The following is a 24280-nucleotide window of genomic DNA, read 5'->3' on the forward strand; positions in this document are numbered from 1 at the left end:
TAACACCCCCTACTAATTCTTGCTTAGAAACAGAAGCTATCCACTTGTGGCTCATAAGAATGAGACCAACACATGAAAACACATTTGTATCATTTTTTTGTCGAGATTGCTGCCTGCAAAGAGACTACAAATGAATCAACTGTGCCAGAAACAGGAATTATATTTAATAGACCAGTCGTTAACAGGCCTAAATAACGGGGGGCAGGGGCATTTACTTTTTAGGTCAGTCACTTTTACTGGAAGGGCTCGGCACTGAGCAAATTCATTCAGTTCCTGCTTTTGTAAAAACACAGGTAATAAGTGTTCTTAGAAAATACTTTCCGCGGCAATGAGAAATAATAGGGGGAAAATGCTCCCTTTTAATGGTTCGTAAGGGTGGCAGCTGCCAATGTTATTAACTTGCCAAATGGCTTCAATTTGTGGCACTCAACAGGGTTTGCAGAATGGGTATTTTTAATAAATACTTTGCTGGGAGCTGATTTCCGGTTCTCGGTTCAGCAGTGAAACTTTCACTTTGCTGGAAATTATTTTTGTCAGCTGGAAGAGGTTATTTTCTGGTGAAGCCTGACCCACAGGGGTTACCCAAAGAACACCCAGAAATAAAACAAACTGAGGATGATTTTAATGAGGTATTTTTGTATTGAGTAAGTGGCTGTACTGGGATGAGAGGATGTGCAATTAAGAGACATCAGCCTCCTTAGTGCTTCACTTATTTTTTTTGTAGGGTTTTTCTTTCAGACCTGGTAGAAGTGAATGGGGGTGCTTAATCTGTTGCACCTGATAAAATCACAGAGGACTTCGGGATGGTGTTTGAGCCGTTAAAAAGCTCTGTGTTGTTCTAAGATGTTAGTGGGAGATGGTACCTGGGTATTGTTCTGATACAAAACAAAGAGAATTCTTTGGCTTCCAAGTCAAGCAGGAATCTTGACATCATTGCTGTCTGATGGGTCATCTCCTGGCCATCAGTAAGAAGTAAGAAATCAGATAGGGGTTTCTTCAGCAGTAAGAAACCAGACAGGGATCACGTTTTTTCAGTTCTGACTAAATCAGTCCTGCCCATCCCTGTGTGTCTCATCAGCAGTGCAGAAAATGCTGAGAGCTAAAGCAAACTTGCATTAATTTTACCCACAGGCTTTGTTCAAAATATTAATCATTCTGTATCCTGGTATGCTCCTTCTTTGTCTTTTCACAATAAAAACTGCCCCGTTTCTTCTGTCCAAGTTATGCATTGAGGAATATAAAATGACAAAAAAGCACTTTGTTGAAAGTCCTTGCCAGAGTGGGTTGCACTGTGTGCAGAGTGGGTGCAGACTGTGTTTTGGCTATTCAGGCTAACAGCCAGGAGGGCCAGTATGCTCATCTAGCCCTGCTAGCTTGCTTGTGGGACCCAGGCTGTAATCAAAAAGCTGTTCTTAAAGTGGTCATGTTTCCTTTCATTCTGTCCCATTTTTTGAAGTAAGCTGGGACAAAGCTGGTTGCACCGTTATTTCAGCCTTTGCATAGGAAGGTTCGGTGGGAAAATGCAGTGTTCTGGCTAAGCGGGACTGCTGTAACAAAACACGGCAATTTTGACTGACTGTGAGGCTTCAGCCAGTGGCTGCTTGGCCTGTGAGATGACCACGCTCAGTCTCAGTGCTGAGCAGACCTGTGTGACATAGTTCGTATGAAGGATGCGCAGAGGGGGCTAAAATACTCAACAGTTGAGTTAATGTGTCCAGATGCACCGAGCAAAGCAGCAGCACAGATTAATTCAGTGTCCCATGATGGCCTCGGATTGGCTCCCGCCAAGAGGTTTTCCATCGCTTGCAAGCACATCTTGTTAAGTTTTCATTAGGAGGCTGTATCAAAGAGCCTGAACAAAATGTGCGTGTTTGTAAATGAAGCTTAAGCTATCAAAAAATTATTAAAAACATGCTGAACAGAAAGAATCCGTTTCTAGGCAAAAACCCTTGCAGGAAGGATTTTCTGGTTGTTGACTGAGGCAGAAGCGAGGTCTGGACCCTCTGATAATGAGGCTTTAAATCCTGCGTGGGCTGGCACTGCAGAATTTTGATATGTTAGCTCTGCCACTAACTGGTTTCTCTCCTGCATTAGTGGTGCTCTTGCTACAGGCTTGCATTAGCAAGGTGCATTCCTGTCGGTGTAAATAGTGCTGATGCCACAGAGCCCATTAACAGGCTGGGTTTGATAAAGGATGAATTTATAGAGTGGTCTCTGCAATCAGGCTGGCAGAACTGCTCTTAGCCCCAGTGTTTGTGTCGAGGATATTAATTAGCACTGAGAGAACAGGTTTAACTGCTCTCAACTTAGAAGTTGAGGCACTTCACAGGACTGCAGGTAGCCATGATGGAAGTGCTCAGAGTTGGCTGTTGTGGAGCTGTGGCATTAAACTAAAATTTGTCAGGGTGATCCAGCTCCTCTTGTTTTGTAAAAAAAATTCCGTGCTTTAAATCTCATGTAACCCTAAAATGTTACAGCTGCTTGAATTGGTGCAAAGAATATTACCTGTACATAAACAGTTCAGGCTTGCGAGAAGTGGAAGGGGAGGGAGAAGTGCCTGCCCTCGCCCCGTGAAATTCTCTCCTCGCAGACACTCAGCTGTGTTGGTGCAATGTCACGTAAAGTCTGTGTGGGGTACATTAGGAGACATTTGACTATGAATATGCCACCCACCCTTATGCACTGTCATCAAACCCATTTCCAATAAGACAGATGCTTTTTCTGGTGATGCAACATTATCATAACAGGGGCTGCTTTTGAGCCTCACTTAACACAGGTGTAATTCAATGGTGCCTCCCCCAGTGCTCTGCTGGACCTCTGCTAACTCAGAGCAGCTTATCTTCTGATTACCACTTGCATCTGCTGGCGTGTTAGATGGCAAAATGATTTTGTTTGCTCTTTGATTATGTTTGCAGTTAATCAAGGCTGATGCTGACTTGGTTAACTGCTGTTACCAGCTTCGTTTGTGCCACGTGGGCCAGTGACACAGTTTATCTGAAAAATCCAGGTCTGCTGGGACTGACACTTAAGTTTTGTTCTGGATGTAACTATTGCTCTTTAACCCTTTCTGTCCAGAGATGGCTTGCTGTACAGCTTTCCATCTTAAAGGATTGCTTGTTGCCAAATGCTCAGTGCTGTCATATAATTTGTAATTCACTGCAGTTGGTCATATCCTTGCCTTTTGTAGTGGATAAAACAGTCCGGGAGTTCTGCGCTGAGTCTTTCTCCTCTTCTCACCTTTGCAAATTGGCCTGTTCTGATGACTTTGTTGTGATGACTTCGTTGCTGCTATTGCAGTTGTTCATGTCTAAGGCTGTGGTTTCCAAAGATTTGGTTTTTGTATCCCTCATCTCCTCTCTATACCCCCGAAGTGCTACAAAATAAGAGTTCAGATAGCTTGGAATAAAGCACAACAAAATGCAACAGCAGGCTGTGAAATTGGTAGTAGGTTGCCTGTTGTTGTTAAGAGTAGCGAGGCAAGCCCTGGTTGACCTGATGCTTAACTGAAAACCTCATGACCTTTTTCAAATCAAAGGACAAATCCCCCTTCTTTCAATTACTAGTATCTCATGTCTTGGAAATATGATTATGCTATGTGTCAGGTCATGTCATAAAATGAGCTTTGGTTCCAGATATTCAATTAAAAGGCCCTCCAGTTCTCTACTGGTAGAACAAAAGCGAATTAACCTTTCAGTAACATCCCCAAATGCCTTTTTCAAATCTGCCTGTGGATTCAGCAACTTCTGTAGCTACACGAACTGTGTTGGTTTAAGCAGTATACCCATTTTTAGCTCTTATCTGTGCAATTACTGTCTGTGGCCTGTCTTGCCTTGATTGACCAAGTAATATTCTTGTTTTAATTCTAGTTAATAACTTGGAACTCTTGAAGTGGAAACAGGCTTTGCTTTACTCTGCGGTCTACAAGCTCCAGGGTTTGCTTTGATAGCTGTGCAATGTGCTGCTTTCACTTGCTTAGAATTGCAGTCATTTAAAAACCAATAACAGAGGGCAGTATCTGCCCCTGTTATTTAGACAGTGATGATTTCAAGCAGAGATGGGAGAATCAGAAAGTCATTCCCTGCTCTTCACTTTGCATGCTGAGGGCTCCATCCTGCCATGTGCTGAGCCCTCTGAGGCCGCAATGGTTTTGCAGTTGAATGAATGGAGTCAGCACCTTGCAGCCGTCTCCCTGTCAAGCAGAACTGTGAACCCTGAGAGTCACTTAACCTCTTCCTGACTCCATTTAACCTTGGGTGTAATGACAGAGGAGAATAATCACATCTGTCTCTCTTAGGGGCAATTTGAAGCGTAATTAATTGATAATAGTTAAAGCATTTGCGGATACCCATTGAGAAGTACTAAAGGAAGCTGAGTGCTGAAGGGGGAGCAGAGCCCTTCCTCATGCTGAGGATAGAGCACAGACAGCACAAATGCCACGGTCTCGCAAATCACTGGGCTTTCAGATCTCCTCTAAGGAGTTGGCCAGGACTTTGCTATGAAAATACTGACAGTTTAAGTTAGTATATCTGATATGGAAACAGTCTACAACATTAAAATGTATGCATGTTTAAACTATCTCTTTGAAAAATCTCATGTAAAATATATGCACACCACTTTGTTACTTTACTTATCAGATCTTATTATGTACAAGATGCTAAAAGCACACACAGAAACAACATGGGTGGGGTTATATACATCGTTATGTATTAATGGTGGGCAAAAAGTATAAGGCAGTGCTTTCTGAAGTCAAAATGCCTGATCTGCACTGGTGTAGAGTCATTTTAGTTGGGATGCTCTGGGATGCTCAGGTTAGGGTCAGCAGGGGCTGTCATCCTCACCTGACCTGCGGGGCAGTGCCGGCACACCGCAGCTCCCGGCTGCTCGGAAGATGGTGATACAAGGACAGCAAAACCATATCACCTCTGTAGCAGTTTCAGCTCAGCGATGTGAGTCAGGGACTGGCTGCAGTCTGATCAGGTGGAGAACCACTGCATGAAAGCATCTTTTTTAGAAAACCATTTCATTTCAGACTAGAAGTCACTAGTGATTGGGAATGTGAATTTCCTGTCTGAATTTGACTGGCTTCAGCACGCAGCCAGTTCTGGAGGTTACGTAGCCTTTGGCACCCAGCTTGAATAGCTCGTCATAATGAAAACTAGACTGACTTTTTTTGATTTCTATCACTTCTTAATCTTTGGATTTAAGCTGTTGACACAGGGAGCTTCCTGACTCCCTTTGCCACGAAATGCACCTGCCAGTCCTGTTATTTTTCTTATGGGTCTTCTGAGCCCCCTCTGGTTTGAACTCATTCTTGATTTTTGGACCCAGAACTGCAAACAGCATTTTGGAGGTGCCAGGCATAGAGGCCCTCTCCACACCTACTTAATATTTTCATTTATATATTCACTGAAGTTCCTTTTGACAACTCCATCATTTTCCTTCAAAGCTATATTGCTAGTATTGTTTGGATTTCTTTTGCTTCTAATACATTTAAAGCCCCTTATATACTTAAAATATCATTATTACCTCTGCTGACTGTAGTTACTGCTTTGATGTCCATTTGCTTCCTTTATCTATTTTGTACAAATTGTTAGCTTTTGATTTATATTCATTAAAAACAGCTTCACCTTTCTTCTATGTGCTATGCTAATACAGCTTCCACTCTTCTAAGGAAACTGAATTAACCTTGTACTGTTCAGCTGTAGAGAGGTTATATTACTGGGCTTTGTAGTTTCAAATTAAACAATGCATGAAGTAACTTAAAGGACGTTTTTCATATTTAAGCAAGTAGAAACCTGTGTTTTTTGGAAAGAGAACTTGATTACTTTAGGCAATTTGAAAATTTCACACAATTTTATTTTAAATGTAATACGGTGACTGTTGTCCAACAGGGTGCATCTGTTTCATGCACTACTCTGGAAACATCTTTATAATTGCAATCTGGTTCTAATACTTTTGTACATTGAAGTTTTAAGAATCTCTAAGTTTTTCTTTTGACTTGCTGTCATCTCTAAACAATTCACTTGGTTAAAAAAAGAAACCCTGTCCAATGAAAAATTCTCCATTTGAACGTAATAAAGATATGTAGGTTATTCACTTGATTGTTCCATTGCTTTGAAATCCTCTTTGCATTCCTTCTGCATCCCATGGGACCCTGCAATTATGGGAAATGTTTACAATTCTGAATACAGGATATTATTTCTGTGGATTTATTGAATTGTTACCACAACACATGCTTGATTACTCTTATGTTTGGGGCAATGTGTACTTGGTTTTTAGTATCAGTTTTGTGTCTTTCTTACCTTACCTGACAAATGGGTTTGTATTGTTTTTTCCTCAGTCTGCTTTTTGTTTAAAAAAAAAAAGTTTGCAAGGTGATGTGAGCATTTAGTAACTTTTCCTATTTCCCCACGCGATACCTTTCTTTTACATCATGTATACAAATGTTTTGTAGCATCATGCTTGAAACCACATCCAGCTCAACCCTACAGTTCTTTATTTCTTCAGAGTCCTCAAACCAGTGTTTCTGTGAGAAGGAAGCCAGCTTCTCTGCTGGCCTCTCCAACACCTTTCTGTGCCCAAATCAATGCTGACTTATTGGTTCTTTCCTCAAAGACACCCAGGGAAGATCCTGTACTGTGTGGTTGCTCCTGCTGTCAGTAAATTCAGTCCACAGAAAATAAGCTGGGCAATATATATTTTCCATCACTTCATCTCTCAAAAAAACCCACTAGCTTTCCTTTAAATGTCTCTCTAATTAGAGGAGATTTAATCTGACTCCCTCTCCCCCTCAGTGATAATGGGTCTGAATGAAGCCTGCTTGCTTGCCTACTTGATTTCCTTTGTCTGCTGTTCATCAGCCATTCCTCTTGAATTTTTACCCATAGAAACCATATTTTTCATGTACTGGATCAGTTGAGAACTGCTTGGGTTTCAGGGTGAGGAATGTGACAGTGCCCACTGTGACTGTACTGCAGTGTGCCTTCCCAGCCCTTACCAACTTCACAGCATGAATGGTGGGAAAAAAACCTGTAGAAAATACTGGGTTCCTGTAAAATTTTAAATTTGTAGTGTGAAGGCAAAGAGAAATTAGAACCCCTTCATTGTAGGTGTTCTCATATGGATCCACAGACCTGTGGTTTAAGCAGGCAGCCCTCATCTGCTGGCAGGCTTCAGTGGTCAGGTAGAGCAGATACCACCATGGGCTGCATGTTGGGGGGGACTTCCAAAATGCAAAGTTTTGAGGGCAGAGAGGTGAGAACATCTGGCCAGAGATGTAATAAAGCTGTGTCGTTTGCTGTTTGGGAACAGAGAGTGGCCTTAACACATGCTACTGCATGTGCATTAGATGTCAAGCTCTTTTGCTTCCCTGCCAGGTGATGCAAGTGTGGTTCTGCATTAGGAAATTAAGTTAGCTCAAGATTTGCAGAAGTGATTAGAGGTTTTGAGCACCAGTGCCGAGGTCCTCTGGAAAGGCTGGATGTTCCAGGAGCAGATTTCTTTCAGATTTCTCAAGTCAGGCACAGGAAATTACTGTTCATTTCACATCTGCTGTTAACCCTGTCGAGATCAAATTTGACAATGATGTAAAAGCGAAGAAAGAAAATTGGTAAAGCAAAGCTCTGGACCTATGTTGGAAGGCTCTGCTCCCAGAAGTGCTACTTCCAATGCTGCTCAATTGAAAGTCCACCTCTTGGCCTTGTAGAAAGCCTGTGTGCCTACCATAGCACCCAAATTATTCAGCTAAAATGAAATGGAACGAATCTTTCCACTTCTTTAGTCCATAGTAACTTACTGTCTTATAAATACTGGTGAGAAGGGGCAGGACCTTTTGATTCTTGACGCCTTACCCACACCTTCAGATGGCACCAGTTTAATCTCTTTCCATTGCAGCCCATCTGGAAAATCCTTTGTAAGAAGCCTGCACACTTCCTATCTTCATGTACAGTGCTCAGTACATTTCCTTTCTTTGCACTTTCAAATCTGGAAGATAGTGTTAACACTTAAAATAAACGTGTGATAGTGGGTGTGAAGAGGGAATGGGGAGAACAAGTTTTCGTCTGTCAAAATGAAGACATCAACCTCTGCTTTTATTTTTTTTGGCATGTGTGCTTTAAATAGAATGACTGGGTTGGGTGACTTCCAAGTGTTTGCTGCATTTGGCAATCCTTGTAAGTTGTAACAGATGAAGTTCTGCTATTCCATATGATGTGCTCCTTCCCCCTTTTTTGGTGACTCCTTGAAACTCCTTGGGAATTCAGCATAGCATTCACATCTGTTCCATGGATGGATGTCCAAGGCTAACAAAATGCCTACTGGACTTAGAGTCAGCTGTGCCAAAAGCCATATGGTTGTGTTTTAGTTTTGCAAGCATAGTGCAGTAAAGAAAGGAGGTTGGGCCAAGAGAGAAGTGAGGGGAGGAGGGATGGAGCTTCACATCGGTAAATGAAGGTAACTTTTTGTTATTTGGTATTAGAGTGGGAAGATGAGAAGATCAGCGAGAACAGGAAAAAACAAAAGCTGTGAGCATAGGTTCCTTTATCAGTAGTTTTGAATTACATGGTGCGCCTTTCCTCTGTGTGGTGGTGTTGACCACAACCTCAAAGCATATTTGGTTTTGCCTGCCTTTTCCAAAATGCCGTAACAGTCTAGATAATCAGATGCTTCCTTTTGGCCTTACAAGATGTGCATCTTTGCTGAGAACCACACTCAAAGCTCTTCTCGATGCCACCTGTTGAACACTGCAGTAGCATGGGCAGTGGTGACTCGCTAGGGTGGAAGGGACTTTAAGCAGCTGCTGATGCTTCTCTGAGCAGTCACCAGCTGACCAGCCGCTTGGGCTGTTTTCTTACCAGCTATCTGTTGGCCCCTGTAAAATGGCAGGTTGCATTTTTAATAGCTATTGGACTTTTCTGTCTGAAAGAATACGCTTGTTATTTGTTGAATCACGTTCTGGTTTTCTTGAAAAGCATGACTTACAGAGAGCTCTTACGTGCTGCAACTTTAGTGGGGGCTTAGAGAGAGGCTTTATCAAATACCCCATCCTCTGTAGATCCAGCACCCCGCAAGATGGGAAGCACATCAACTGATGTATCATAAAGGTGTTAGAGGGGAATAAGAAGACATGAAGTCTTGTGTTTCTCTTGAAATATCTTTTATTGAGGGTTTGAAGTTGCTGTTTGGTGAAATCTACATTTCAAGCTCAGGATCATAAGTAGAAAGGGGAACCTGAAAGGTTTAAGTTTTTAGGAGCCTTTATGGTTTAGTGTAACAGTTAGAAGTGTTTTCCAGTAAACTACAGCATGTAAGCATGTAGACTAGAAGAAGTGTTCTTGCTTTAGGGGTGCCTGATCTTTCTTGGTTTTTTGTCCCTGGAATTCTTTTTAGATGTTGTCACCAGTTCTGATGTATTTGTGTAGCGCAGTGTTAGTAAGTCAACCAAGGCAGTCACCCCGCAGTACAGGAAATTATCCAAGATGTGTCAAGAGGCAGGCTTGACCCGAAGGCGTTTCAGCATCAGGAGATAGGACAGGCAAGTGGTGAGAGAGAAAATGGGTCACCGAAGTAGACTGATGGACATGGGAGCAGCCTGGAACCCTAGCTGCCTCCTCCTCCTCCTTCTTTTCTTCCTCCTCCTCCTTTTCTTTCTTGACCATTTTCTCCCAGGCAAATGCCAAATGACTCAACAGTGTTAACACTTTGCAAGCTGTAGAGGACCTGCATTATCTCCCTACTGAAACACAGCTGTCATCAGGATAGACTGCCATTATGCTGCTTAAGGAGTTTGAAGCCATTAATATGGATTTGCAGAAGTGCCTCAGTTTCCCAGGATATGTCCCCTTGATTTTTTGGTATTCTTAGTTACTGCATAGACTCGCAGTGTATTTATGCACATGTATGTCATTGCAGTGCTTTGAAAATCCTATTCTGAAGAAAAAAAATACTCTAAAATTCAAAGCAGTGCATGTAAGCAATGAAATTGCATTTTGGTGAAGATGAAAGGGGTGTGCAGCCTTTCCTTTGTGGAAAGAGGTGTGTAGTGTTTATTCACAGATACTGTTTTTCTTGTCAGCCAAAAGGGTGAGTGCATTTTGAGAGGGTGGCTGCAAGCTTCCTAAGAGGGCATTTGTTCAGTACTGACTTAAAAGTAACACAGCCACTTGTTCATAATTGTGAAATACTGGTAAACAACAGTAGCAGAAGCTGTAATTAGAGCTTGTGAGCAACTCATCTGTTCTCTGTTCTGTTCCTATCTAGAAATAATAACAGGATGAACTCTTTTGCCTTTGCTGGCGTTATACAGGCTTGACAGAAGTGTGTCCATTCCTTTTTTCCCTTCAGCTAAGCAAAGAATAGCGTCCTGAGTCTTTGCTTGGGAAGAAACTCTTATGCTGTGTTTGAAAAAAAAGTAATTTGTTACGCATGTGCAGGTATTTTCCTTTTCAAAGCCTTACTTAGTATTGATATTTTGAAAGTAGCTTAGATTAATCATAGACAGTAAACATTGCTTCTGCATTAAGAGCACTCACATCTGAATCTTGAATCAAGAGAGCAGTTCTTGTTCACTTTCTGTGGCTGCTTCTGAAATGTTTGAGTAACTTTAGTGTATGCAAGTGCAAGCAAGGGATGAACTGGCCTTTTGTTCAACGTTGTGGTAGTACAAACGAATATCAGCCCATCTCCCACACAAAGCTGTGGGGTTCTTGTGTGCTGTGTCCGTAAAACTCTTCTGGGGTTGCCTGTTTGTGGTGAACAGGAGGAAGGTCTCCAGGAAGGCCAGCAGCAGTCATCCTAACCTGGGACTGGACCTCTGCTCTCCCTAAGTGAAAGATGTGTATCCTGTTGGACTTGCTTCTCTTCCCCTCCCTTGTGTTCCCGATGGCTTGGCTCTAACGCAGGCAGTTCTCAAACACTTCTGAAAGCTCCTGGCGACTTTCTTTCCAACTTCCAACCTCCTCCTAGTCACAACTGTGCTGTCTTTATTCCCGTGTCCAAATGTAGCTGGTATCTGTGGCAACAGCGGTAGTAACCTATGTGGTAATACCCATGAGGAGGTACAGCAGCAGGGAAATAGTTTGTCTTTTTGTGGCTAGTGATCTTAAAATGATCTTAAGGGACTGGTGATAGAGAAAAGCCCTGTGCACCATGGTCTCTATATGGGATGTCATGTAACTGTAAGTATACACTTAAACTGCCTGAAGTCAGAAGGATTTTAAACATGTGCCTAAGTTCATGTAGCTGACACATGATCTACAGATGCCTTGTTCCGCTCTTCCTAGAACTGGAGAACTCTTGTCTAGAATTATTTTTAATACAAATTTTCCACTGATTCACCTTGTGTCTTGAGTTTGTCCCAGTATCTTATTTACAACTAATGTTTATGCTGTTTTTTTTCTTCCTGTATCAAACAGGGTGTCCCCACTGCAAAAATGCCATTCCGCATTTTACAACTGCTGCCGAAGTCTTTAAAGAAGATCGAAAGGTAACTTGCTGTTAATTATTTCCGAGATATTTAAGAATGTTTTCCACCATTTGTACTTTATAGGCTTTCCTTATTGAGAAGGTGGTAGGCTTATAGATAAAATTGCTGTTACACTAATAGAAATGTATCTGCATCTGAGGGGTTGTATCTTTTTTTGGTCAAACTGAGTTACACTTTTAAGCTATTCTGTTTTCCTTAATTTTTTGTCTTTTCTGTTTAATTCTTTGGGTAAGAGTTCTTTCCTATGAAGCAAAACACATTCTTTCTCATTTAAAGATTAATAAAAGATAATTTACTTCATCTCCATTCCCCTTCAACTTTTGTCAGCCGTTGGGGTGCATGTGGAGAAACCACAAGTTGTGTGACAGTCTTGAAGACCTCAATTATATAACTAATCTTTGCTTGCATAGCATAAATATAATATATTTCTGTAAGTTGGCTGACTTGAGTCCAGGATGCCGGGCCATTGTGCTTTTCCCTTGAAAATACGTCTGATGGCTGAAGCACACCAGTTAATATACTAGCATCAGCTGAACCATTTTAACTGAGTGTGTGCATATCTGGGATTAAAAAAACCCAAACATCTGAGCCACTGGATTTAACCAGACAGCTAGCTAGAAACCTCCTTATTATCTTTGCATGAACCATATTTCATTCTGAGCTCCGATTTTGTTCCAACTTCACGATTGCTTTGTATTTAGGTGTGGCATGGAAAAGATTTGGCAATTTAATGTGGAAATTGCTCTCCACAGCTTCCTAAGGAGGGAAGGCAAAGAGGGAGGTGCTGATGTCTTCTCTCTGGTATCTGGTGATAGGACGCGTGGGAATGGTTCAAAGCTGTGCCAGGGGAGGTTTAGGCTGGAGATTAGGAAGCATTTCTTTACCGAGAGGGTGGTCAAACACTGGAACAGGCTTCCTAGAGAGGTGGTCGATGCCCCAAGCCTGTCAATGTTTAAGAGGCATTTGCCCTTAATAACATGCTTTAACTTTTGGTCAGCCCTGAATTGGTGAGGCAGTTGGACTAGGTGATCGTTGTAGGTCCTTCCAACTGAAATAGTCTATTCTATTCTATATTCTATTCTAAATGAAGAGGTAATTTTGTAACAATTATATCCCTATTAATCTGCCTGCTACCATAACAGAAGAATTTCTGTCATGGTTTTTTTTCTCTTCCTCTCCTCTTTTCCGTAACTCACAGAAGATGCATCAGATTGGCAAGAAACAAATCATTCTTATATCACTGACTGCATAAAATTAGAAGTCCATCACTTACGCCCTCTGGCACACAGAAGATTTAGAGGCGTGCAGCTTTCAGTTCTCTTACTGCTGTAAATTTGTGTGCTTAGATGCCTTTTGGTTACTTGTTTGTTTCCAAGATCTCGGAGAAAGTATCCTTGTTTTCCCACTTCTCTGGTAGTTCCCAGTGAAGCCTCTCTCTCCTAAACTCATTAAAATTTCAGTCAGAGGAGGTGAAGGAGATGTACCAAACAATGTGAAACTTGCTTATTAGAGCCCCAGGATGTATTAACAAGCAATCTGAATCATGGTGCGGTTTATTGGACATGGTGGTGGTGGTAAATGAAGGCTTGTGAAGCTTTTGGTTCAGACTGCAGGTTATGAAAGGACTCTGAGAGCAGAGCAGAGATTGACGGTTGCAACTCTTGACTTCAGTTTAAGGCTGAAGTGGGGAGGTATAAAATGTAATGAGTTGGAACAGGAGAGCCAGTAGGGAATATTTAGGCTGGTACAGTTTCAAAGAGGTGTATGCAGTTAGGGAAAATGATGTTATTCCACCCCAGTGACTTATGAAAGTGCCAGGGATTGATTATCTGGGAAGCCCTATTTAATTGTGTACAGCCATAACCTGCCAAGGTGCTTCTTGCTGCCAGTTGTGCCCTTGTGGAAAAGAAAATAAACCTGTTTAAGACTTCAGAAGGGCACATGGCTGTTCCCACAAGCAGCACTGGGCATATTCCCATGTTTCAAACTGAGCTGAGCCTTCAAACTTTGGCTAATTCATAGTTCTGTAGGGTTTCAAACTTCTGTAAAATTACTGCTTAAGAGGGAAGAAGTATTTCTTCTTTCAAAAACGGGGAGAGATTACTAATTTTCATTTTCAGTCTGTAGTAGTGTCTTTTTTTTTTTTTTTCTTCCCCTGGAGAAAGGTTTTTTACTTTAACAGAGTATGGTAGCATTTAAACTGTATCTTCTTTTCAACAGGGGTGGTCCTTTAATTAAACATTAATTCTGCAGAAGCCAAAAAACAATCAAAAACATTCCAGCCTTGAATTGGTTATAAATGGTATCTTAAAAGGTGTCCTTTGGGAGACTTTGAATCTTTACATTGGAATTTTGAAGATGAGCAGAGCTTGAAGCTGTTAAATATGTGTCTTTGGCTCTGCAGATTCACTGTAAGGGGGTGGTTTTGGCGCAGAAGCCCCCCCTCCCCTGGGGGGCTGTGTGTAATGCTGTGTACTTTTTCATCATCTGCACTGCTGGAGTTGGAGTTTAAAAACGCAGTGCTCAGAACATTGGCCCCAAATGTCAGTTCTTGTTGGCCACATCACTGCTAGTGGTTTTAGCAGAAATACTGAGCCTGCTCGCCTGCCTAGGGCAGTTGTGTGGCTATTGCAAAACACGGCTCTGGGTGTAACCCAAAAACCAGAGACTCCGCATCTTTCCATGTACCTGGAGAAATTCAGTGCCAGTAGGGCCAGATCAGTGGAGAGGCTAGTCCAGTGAAGCCGTTACCATATTGCTTTCAGTTATTTAAAAAGAGAAAAAAAAAAAAAAGCCATCTGGAGCATTCTTGCCTTGGGGTGCTGTGGTTTTTACATACAGCTGCCAGGGGAAAGCCTTTGGCCTGTGCTCCGCAGCTCGAGTTTTGGCAATGACCAGTGTACGTCAGAACATGCAAATGTGAGGATTGTCACTTTGCTGAACAGATTGAAGAGCAGGAAGGCATATTCACTAACTACTCCAGAGACTCTTGAAAGGGCACGAGTTAAATCTTCAAAAAATCTGCATTTTGCCTTTTGGCTGATCCTGAAGTTCAGCTTGAAGGAACTGATTTGTGATGCTCCAGCTTGGATTTGCTGAAGGAAAGCTCTTGACTTCTCAAGGCATCTCAGTAACAAATCTCTGGAACTCCCCCAAAGGGGCTGCTGTTTGACCAATCTTCTCCATTTTCACAGAAGGCTGTTCCTGTATAAATGCACTGACCTAAATTAGAGCACTGCAACTGCGTTCTAGTGAGTTTGTATGGAAACAGCTGTGGCCGAGATTGCTGGAAAGGGTGCAGCTAATGGGGTGAGTTGGGGTGCTAGTGGGGGGGCTGCAAGACAGCAGTGAAACTGGTGAGTCCCCAGTGTGTACTGGTGAACCATAGTTTGAACCATGGCTTAAAATCATTATGTCAACCAAATCACTGTACAGAGTTATCCAAATGAATTAATATTTTACTTTGGCCAAGAATTTGACCTCTCTTTGCTTAAAAAGTATGTGTTGAATTTCTTTTTAATTAGACTCATTAAATATGGTGATGTTAGCACTGTACATCATGGTGCCTACTAATGGATCTTCCTTTTGCAAATAGGCCTGCCTTGAGAATAGCTGATGAATTGCAGCTATGGTAATGCTGCTATGGCACATCAGGGCAGATAATAATGAATCTTCAATTTGCAAGGCCTTTCACATTGAGAACAGTAGCTGAATTGCAACAGGCTTTAGCAGGCCAGCTCATAACTGCCGTTCAGGTCCAGAACAGGTAATATAAATAGAAACCTGTGGAGGAATCATAGAGAATGTGCATCTGTCTTATTCGTAGGTGCTTTTAAGACATTTGGCAACAACAGACTTTTTTTTCTAATAATCAGGTAATTGTCATCTATTGATGACAGGAATTGACTATACTTTAAAAATGTTGCTTGGAAGCATTCTTTTCCATGCTGCAATTTTACTTTTATTTTAATTTGTTTTAAGCTTATCATATATCATTCCTCTCTCAAATCAATATTCAGTTAGTTACTCACTTCCATTTTCATAACAAAAGTCAATATTAGCTCCAGGAGAGATTTATTTCCTTGAATCAATAAACCAGTGTGTGGCAGTACATATCTTAACAGGAGAACAACTAGGATTGCAGGGGGTATTTTTACTATATCATCATATGGTGACTGGGAGACGAACTGTTAAAACGAAAGAGGTTTAAGAATAGAAAGGATGAGTTACCTGGAAGGTCAAGGGATCCCACTTTCAATTTTCTACACATCTATTTGAACCGCTGGATGTAATTGTGTTCTTTGCCTGCAAGATCCCTCTAGAGCAAAAAGTTGTTTCGTAATTCTGTTGGAAGGGAACTGTGATTCCTGATGTATGATTAGATGATACCGCAAGTCCTTTTTCCTTCTAACACTTATGCAGTAAAAAAAAAAAATAAGGCATCATCCTTCTGTTACAGTTGAGGCACACGGAGATCAATGGTCACATTTTCAGCATAGCTCCACTTCTATTTAAGCACTTAAATGAAAAGTTCTGATTTTTGCAACAGCTTGGCATTCGTGATCAGACCACTTAATCTGAACAATATGCCATGCTCTATTTCCTTTTTTAGTAGCTCTTCAGAGCTGGTTGTACATTGCTCACACGCTAATGCCGTGCGGAGTTAAGTTTGCGACTCTGTAGTTAAGCTGCCACTTCTTTGGTAAAACCATGAAATGTTGCTGTGGGACTTCCCTTTTCAGATAAAGGTATTTTCCAGCCTCAGATGTTGCTAGAGTCACGTTAAACTATGCTGACTATGGAATAAAGGAGAAATCCACACTAATCTGGTAATATTTTTTAATTTTTATTATTTTTATGCATAATTATTATGCATACTAACCCAATATTGTTAACTTTATAAGCTGCAAACCAGTTGTGAGGAACTACCAATAACATTAAGAAAGCTGGATGTACTCCAAGGAACTTCCTCTGGGGTCCACAGTCTCTGATTGACTATCTTTTCATTTGGTAACTATTCTATTCCTGCTACAACTACTGAACAGGATGGCGATAAACCTGAATGGCATTGCCTCTGGGGAGAGAACTTGTATATAATGGCGTATTGTCAATATCTAAGGCAGCGCAGCTTTGGGTTATGGAGAATCCATAACCCTGTGGAGTTTTGTGCGTGTTGCAGGTATGGCACTTAGGTGGTTTTCCTCCTGAAGTGTTTTTTTTCAGTGGATTTTTCCCTGTGGTTAGAGGAAAGTTAGGAAAGCTCAAGAAATTAAATTTTAGCCCTAACAGTCAAAATCTTTATAAAATCAATCTTGTCTTCTGAAACCTGTTACACTGGGTTTTTCCATAATGGGGGTGTGTGTGTGTGTGTGTGTACACAGACACACACACACACAGACACCCCCCCTCACAGAGTTTTACAGGTTTTTTCCCTCATGATGAGAGGTGATGCAAAGTGTCTTGGCTCCTGGATACATATCAGGGATGTCTTATGCTTAATCTGTTTGAAATTTCAGGTTGAATAAAGTTAGTGTTTTTACAAGGCAAAGCATATAGGTCTTGCTAACCTATGCTTTCTGGTGGACTTCTATGGACTTGTTGCTGGTAGTTGAATATGAAGATAATTTCTGAGAGTAATATTCTCCAGAAGTCTTTAACCACGTTTTGGTAGAGGGTTTGTTGGGTTGTTATTTTTCCTGACTCAATTTCCTTCTTTAGTGATGCAGAAGAACTGATTGTTGCTAAGAAGATCGAAAATGAGAGGAGAACCTCCCTGCAGTGTATCACTGCTCACTTGAGCCAGGACTCAAGCAAGCCTTTCTTTTTGTGGGCCGCATCTTTTTATGTGCAGCCTTTCAGTATAGTAATGAAGTAATTCTCCCTAACTGAAAACTACTGTAGGAGACTGCTCTACCAGAAATGGAGTTTAATAGTCACGGTCCATGAAAACACAAACAGAATGAAGCAAAGGTCATTGGTGCTGTTTCCTGAAATTCTGGTATGTCTCAGAGTTCAGCTGTCTGAAGTTGACAGAACTGAGATTGGAATTGGTCCTCAGTCCAGAAGTGCATTTTGCGACAAGTGTTTTTCAGCATTACTTTTCTTTTCTTGCAGTGCACTATATTTGATCTTCCGCTGTGAGACAGGCAAGACAATTAGGACTGTGATGCTATGGTAATGAGTGCATAGAGATGGTAGCAACCTCTATATTTAGGCTGCCTTAACATTTCCACTCTAAAGTAATCACTCAAGCTCTCCTAAGTACTCTTACTCAGCTACTGTTGGCAGCAGGCATTTGAAATGCAGCCTCGGATACAGTCTTGGGAATTAGATGTCTCTCTATGAAATTTTGCTCAGGTCTGTATGAGTTACAAGGCTTTTGAAAATTGCTGTTTCTCTTCTCTCACTGGCTGTAAAAATAACCCAACAGGAATGTATGTTCTGAAGAGCTGAGCTCAAAATGACGTTTGCAGGAGCAGCGGCGAGCCCGTGGGGCTGTGTGGGAGTTTGTATCATGAGCATTTCAGAGAATGACAGACCATGGACATGTCCTCCAAACGCTACTCCAGATGTACGTGTCCCTCGCCATTAGACCTATTAGATTAGCTATAGCATTAGGCTAATGTGACTGTTGTGGCCAGACTTAGACTGGGATCTTTGTGTATTATTTCAGTGCACAACAAATGCACAGATGGACCAGCTTAGATTTCCATGTGCTGTAGAGGAGAGCTGTATCTCAAGCAGACTACTAAGCATTTCTTTCAGAAGCCACCTCCTTATAGTTCATCAGTCATCTGTTTTGAGGCAACAAGTAAAGATGTGCTGAACAAGGTTAACAGTGGTTTATGGCATTGCATTCCTCCGGTGCACCCTCTCCTCACTGGGGGCCTTTCTCACAAAAGCCTTTTGTAAATGAAATTGGGCTCTTTGCTCCAACCAAAGCTGGTCTAGATGTTTCCAGAGAGGTACAGATAAAGAGGGCTCCTCTTCCTTCCAGTGTACTAAAACCTAATTTTCTTTATCTCCAAGAGACAATTTAAGAACAGATGGGTCATAAGTCACAACAGTTTCATGCCTCAGACCAGCTACTAATATCTGGATGAGTGCAGATATACCTTCCCCTTTTTCTGGCTGTAATCTCTCCCCATGTGATATTTAGAGCAGTGAGAAAAAAACGGTTTTATTTATTCTTCCTGTTTTCAGGGAACCAGGACTTCCAGTATTCTTTCTACATTAATACCGTGACATGAAATAAAAGTTTGTCTCCATTGTAAGCTTTCCTTTACACAGAAGTAGCCAAAAGAGCTCTAAATTTTGGCTGGCTGCTGAGGTCAGGAAGGCATAAATACTTCGATGAAACTCTTTTGCAGTGTATTATTCCTAACCTTTCGTTTTAATTGGCCCTGAATGAGTAGGAGTCTTTCTGTTTACGAAAAGGAAAAAAAACAAAGCGTGATCATGCGTGGTTTTAACAGCTCTCAAGAGTCCTGTTTCTGTAATAGCCTTATTAATGTTTTAAATGGGAAAACAGAAACCAAATATTTAAGGTAAGAACACTGTTCACTTTATATAGTGCTTTCCATCTGAAGATAGACCCAAGCGAGATCTTACTGAGTATTGTCTTGTCAGGCTTTCAAAGCCAAAACAAAACAAGCAAATTAACTGAAGTTGGCTTTGCCAATCTCTTTAATTACTGCTAGGATAATGAGATCAGGTTTTCTCGTTTTGACAGTGTCACCATGAAACTGGAGGGCATTGTGGAATATTAAGTGATCTTTTAATTATGGAAGAACAGTTCAACTGCAACCCTAAAGTCATGCAAGCAAAAGGTATTTAGATCAGATTGTTTGAAGGAGGCTTGTGGAACGGAAATTTTGGGTTAAGATGTGTCTGCTATGAAATTAGCACGTAATACGTTGTAACCCACAATTGCAAAAATCGTTCCCCTAATTTATTTGGTTTTTTACATAGCTTGTACTTAAACTGCTTGCTCTTCAGCAGAGCATGTAACAGGGCTGTGAGGCAAGCCTGCGTAAGCAGCCGTGTACGTTCAGAGCCAGAACTGCCGCTCGCGGGAACAGTCAGTGTGAAATCACAGCAGAGGGCTCGGCAGCTTTAAGTAGAAGCCTATAAATTGTATTTTGTTTCAACATCAGAAATGTGAAATGCAGCCCCTCCTCAGTACTTCACGGATTCAGGTTTCAAATGTCAAATGCTCTAAACTAGGGTTAGCCTGAGCTGATGCTGAGGGGCTGTGAGGTCGCTCTTCCTCGCACTGCCTGCGCTGAAGCAGGCAGGGACAGAGGGTGTTGCTCTACTGCCAACAGGCTGAGAGCACGTCAGGCTGTTTCCTGCTCAGGGTTTGTTTGTGTGACAGTAGCATCTAGAGGCTTCAAAAGGAATTAAAGCCCACTTTGCTAATGGCTGCATGTAACGTGTGGTCCCTACCTTAAAGGATAGACTGAAAAAAGACAGGAAGGGAAACATAAACCCAGGCTGAGATGGCAAGCAAGCACCCTTCTTCTCTATGTGCATTACTTGGTAGACAGTGCTCTGGTCTCTCACCCATGTCCGTTTGACCTTGGGAGAACTGAATGGAGTTTACAAAAGCTATTTGGGGCAGAAATCATTAATCTATTAATAGCCTGCATAAGTGACCAGCCGTGTTTCTCCAAGAACAGAAGAGGTAACTTTCCCAGCATTAGCCATGCCACAGGAAGGAGGTTGGGTTAGGTGGGTCGTTACCATTATTAAAGTCACCCTGTCACTGTTCATCACTTAAAACCAAAGTACAGGAAAAATACAGCAGCGTGATAGAGCTGTGAGCGCCTTGCTTAGATTCGGTTTTACTAACACAGCCTCTGGATTTCCCGTTTGGAGTCTAACGCAGTGCTAAATGGGGAGGCTAGGAAGGTGATTTTCTGCTCTGTGAGTTGAACACACCTTGCAGCTCCACAGGCCAGGTGCTGTGTGAGCAGCACAGCATTTCATTGGGAGGGAGCAGGCTTCTGCTCTTCCATTTGTGTGCCTTGACCTGATGACCACCCTGTGATCTTCCTCCACAGCTGAGCCATTGCGTTTTTGGCAGAAGACTTGGGTCTCTCCTAGTGTTAAGTCTAAGCTGCAGCAGCATAACCATGAAGTAGAGTCTTGCTTTGTTGTCTTCTGCCTCATGCTGATCTCTTGTGTTTCAGATCTCCTACGCTGCAGTGGACTGTGCCAAAGGACAGAATCACGACCTGTGTAAGCAGGAGGGGGTTGATGGCTACCCCACCTTCAACTATTACAACTACGGGAAATTTGTGGAAAAATATACTGGAGAAAGAGGGGTAAGTGAAAACAAGAGTCATCACCTGATAGAGGGAGGAAGGTCTCCTCTGCCTGTACTGCCTTGCAAATGAAAACTGCAGAGTAAATTTTTACCATGCTGAAAGGATGTTTAACTGCTTCTGTTACTGTCTTATATGGCTGAATCATTGTGTACCACACCCCTGTACATCTCTGCATTAGGAGCATACTTGGTCTATTGTAGGAACGTGAGAAGAGGAAAAAGGAGTAGATTTGGTAATGCTTTGTTGTATATTTTATTCTTTAAGCTGAAGTCTGCAAGTGAATTTGGACCGAGTGAAAATGAAGGGTTTATTGCTGCTAGGTGCAGAAATGCCAGAAAATACAGAACTTACTCCTATCGGTTCTGGATGTGGATCGTGCATGTACTGCAAACATGTTTTAGGTCCACCAGGCTGCCAAACGGTGACAGACCATTGGTTTTATAGCAGGAACAAAGCTGTCCTTTGGAGACTGGGGGAAACTAAATATCTCATTCGCCCTGAATCAGATTCAGTCTTGGAGCTCAGGATGGAAAGACCAGTTGTGCCATCTAGCCCTTGGGCTGAAGTTTCATTCTTTTGTCCTGCTATGGACAGCTAATTATATGCTATGAGTACAAGGGGCAGAAATGGCATAATGCTTTCTGTGGTTGTAAAGTGCCTGAAAATAAGGGAGCAATCCAATTATTTGTGTGTGTTCTTTGTCATAACCTCCTAGAGGGAGGTTACTCCTCAGCAGTGATTGATAGCCTGGAGAAGCTAGGGTCTGCAAGAAAACTTGGGGTCTTAAGCCATCCAGTGATTTTGATAGAACAGCCTTGCCTGAAAGTTATTGCTGCTATTACAGCTCACCAAATTATAGAGAAGCATGAAGAAAAAAGCCAAATTCTGAGGTTCTTTGTCAGTCAGGATCTTAAGGAAGTCTTCATGGGGCTTCACCTCCCAGTTTTCTCCAGCATTCGGACCCCAGTAATGACCATTTTATGGTGCTGTTCCAGGCATTGTTATGGATACTGTGTTTAGTTCCAATTGTGGATCTTTTCTTAACAGTAAAGATGGGTGCAGTAGCCAACAATTAAGTAAAATTTCAGCTGCAATTTTTGTATTTCTAATCCATACTTACAGGAATGATATATGACAGGAAGGATCTGTGGTGGCTGATAAAAAGAATTTAGCAAGACAGGAGTGCTCTGAGGCCACAGCAGTTGGGAGATGATTATCCCTATGCTGGAAAGTGGACTGACTAATCCCATATGTGCAGCCAACCCTTTCTTGGGTAGAATTAAATTACCCAACAGGAACATCACAATCTCTCTGCTGCTGGCAACTGTGTTCCCCCTCCACCTCTCCTGGGACCTATGGTCTTCTGCTTGTGCAGCATCAAATTAGGTTTTTTTTATCTGTCATGGTAACGCTGGAGACAGTGCTTAGCACAGTGCCTTCCATGGAGTTCCCAGGTCTATTCACAAATCTGTTTCAGTAACAAGGGACTGCGCTGTTGCAGGACTTCTCATCAGCATGACAACACCTTTTGAACCACCTTGGCCAACGGCCTCCTATTTTGCAAAAGAAATCCCAGGAGAGAGCAGTGGGAGCCAGTGGACCTGTGTTCTGTTCTGATTCTGGCACTAAATCAGTAGACGTCCCTGAGCATTTAGTTCAGTGTGATCCACCAGTTGTATCATCATTTCACATGGGCAGGGAAGAAGAGAGGCAATGTCAGCTGCTGTGGGAGCGACACAACATGCTACAGCAGGAGCCATGGCCAGTAGAGCAGGAGCTCTCAACTCCTTGCCACCCCACACTGGAACCCTGGCTATGGGGAAGAGCATGACCCCCAGAGGTAGCCTGTAAGGGGTCCTCCACACCTCCAAGGGAACTGCAGTTCCAGAGTAGAGACTGTAGGGTGTTTCACCCCAAGCAGCTCAAGCAAGGAAGAGTGAGGACGCCCTCTGATCAAGTGAACTTTAAATGACTTCCAGACACACAGCTTTGAAAACTGGTGTCTTTTCATGGGGGCTGTTGATTGCCAGTTGTCTCCAGATGACATATGGCCAAAACTTGCCACTTCACTTTTTTTCAGTGGAAGAATAGTGAATAGTTTTAGAAGAGTTGTTTTGTTGTTCAGCCTTCTCAAAAGCTTCCCAGCTTTGGGGTTTGGTTTTGTTTTATTTTGTTTTCTTTGCGTTGTTTTTTGTTGTTCCGCAACATTGTTTTAAGTCAAACTCCTGTTTGTTGTTCTCTACCTCTTTGTATTTTCCCTCTTTATCACCAGTTTTCACTTGTGTGGTTTGGGACTGCTTAAAAGTAAAAATGGTCACATTGGGTGGGATCAGTGTTACTTGCCTGCAAATTGTGTTCAGAGCTTTCCTTGGAAAAGGAAACCGCAGGCATCCAACAGCATTAGATGATCAGAAATCGTAAGTTGTTGAAATACGGAGATCGGCATCTAGGCATCCAGGTTGGAAATTGTTTGACAATAATTTTGATAGTAACTTGAAAAAATTTAATTCCCATCATCTGAATATGTGGAAAAGGACGAAGATCATGAGCAAAACTGTTAAGAGATGAGGAATGGTGGCAAATGTGGGTATAGCCAACAAATGATCCACGAACTGCTTTCAAAATGACCCATGTAGCATACAAATGCAGCTTGAAAATGTCTTTGAGTGTTTTTGACAAAAGGGCATCAATGGCACTTCTATGGACAGATTTTACCTTGTCCTGTGAGTTTTAGGGGCTGTTTTCTCTGTGTCCCATCTCTTCAAAGTTTGACATGTGGAATCTGCATGGATATTTTCCCCTTGCATTGCAGTGGAGCAGCACTGGACCAGAGCACTGCACTATGAGGCAATGCAGAAGCAATAACCACTCTTTAGTTTATATTCTGCTGTGGGATACGGAGACTAACAGTGTTCTTGACACATTGTTTTGGTTTGTTTGTAAAAATATGACCCATATTTTTCTTTCTCCAAAACCAGGAGTCCGGATTCACCACTTTCATGCGAACCCTGAGAGAAAGAGATCATGAAAGAGTAGGAAAGAAGAAGGATGAATTGTAGTTTCTGCCTCAAAAGAAGCTTTCCGCTGCACTGTGAATAGTTCCAGGTCTTTTGTTAATGCACCTGAGACTTCACATATTCTCAAGACAGAGACTTTTTTTTATAAACAGCCATGGCCATTTTGTACAATTTTGAAATAAAGTGAAACCACTTGATTTTTAAAAGGAAAATAAATTAGAATGTTGCCATAATGTTTTAAAGAAAACTTAGCATTTTCTCTCATGTTGTGAGACTATGCCCACTGACACTCCTATGCAATATTTTTGTAGTCTGTAGTGTGTCTGTAGGTGATGTTGTTTGATAGGGTGAATTTTTTTTTAAAGGTATTGTAGTACATGTAAAAAACAAAGGGGAGGGGACACGTTTTCTGGTTGGTTTGTTGTTTTTTTTTTAAACCAGTGAAGGAA

General features: G+C 41.9%; 1 protein-coding gene across 1 annotated transcript in view; it reads left to right on the top strand.

The window, feature by feature from the left end:
- PDIA5 (protein disulfide isomerase family A, member 5) overlaps positions 1 to 24053 on the top strand; it is a 90422-nt gene extending 66369 nt beyond the window's left edge. Inside the window, exons 14-16 of the mRNA XM_010568786.1 lie at positions 11412 to 11482; positions 20677 to 20811; positions 23793 to 24053. Of these exons, the coding sequence (XP_010567088.1) occupies positions 11412 to 11482; positions 20677 to 20811; positions 23793 to 23873 (287 nt within the window). The 3' untranslated portion in view covers positions 23874 to 24053. The remainder of the gene's footprint in view (positions 1 to 11411; positions 11483 to 20676; positions 20812 to 23792) is intronic.
- Positions 24054 to 24280: the final 227 nt, after the last annotated feature.

The sequence above is a fragment of the Haliaeetus leucocephalus genome, unplaced genomic scaffold (genome assembly GCF_000737465.1).
Source record: "Haliaeetus leucocephalus isolate CR32 unplaced genomic scaffold, Haliaeetus_leucocephalus-4.0 Scaffold1, whole genome shotgun sequence".
NCBI lineage: Eukaryota > Metazoa > Chordata > Aves > Accipitriformes > Accipitridae > Haliaeetus > Haliaeetus leucocephalus.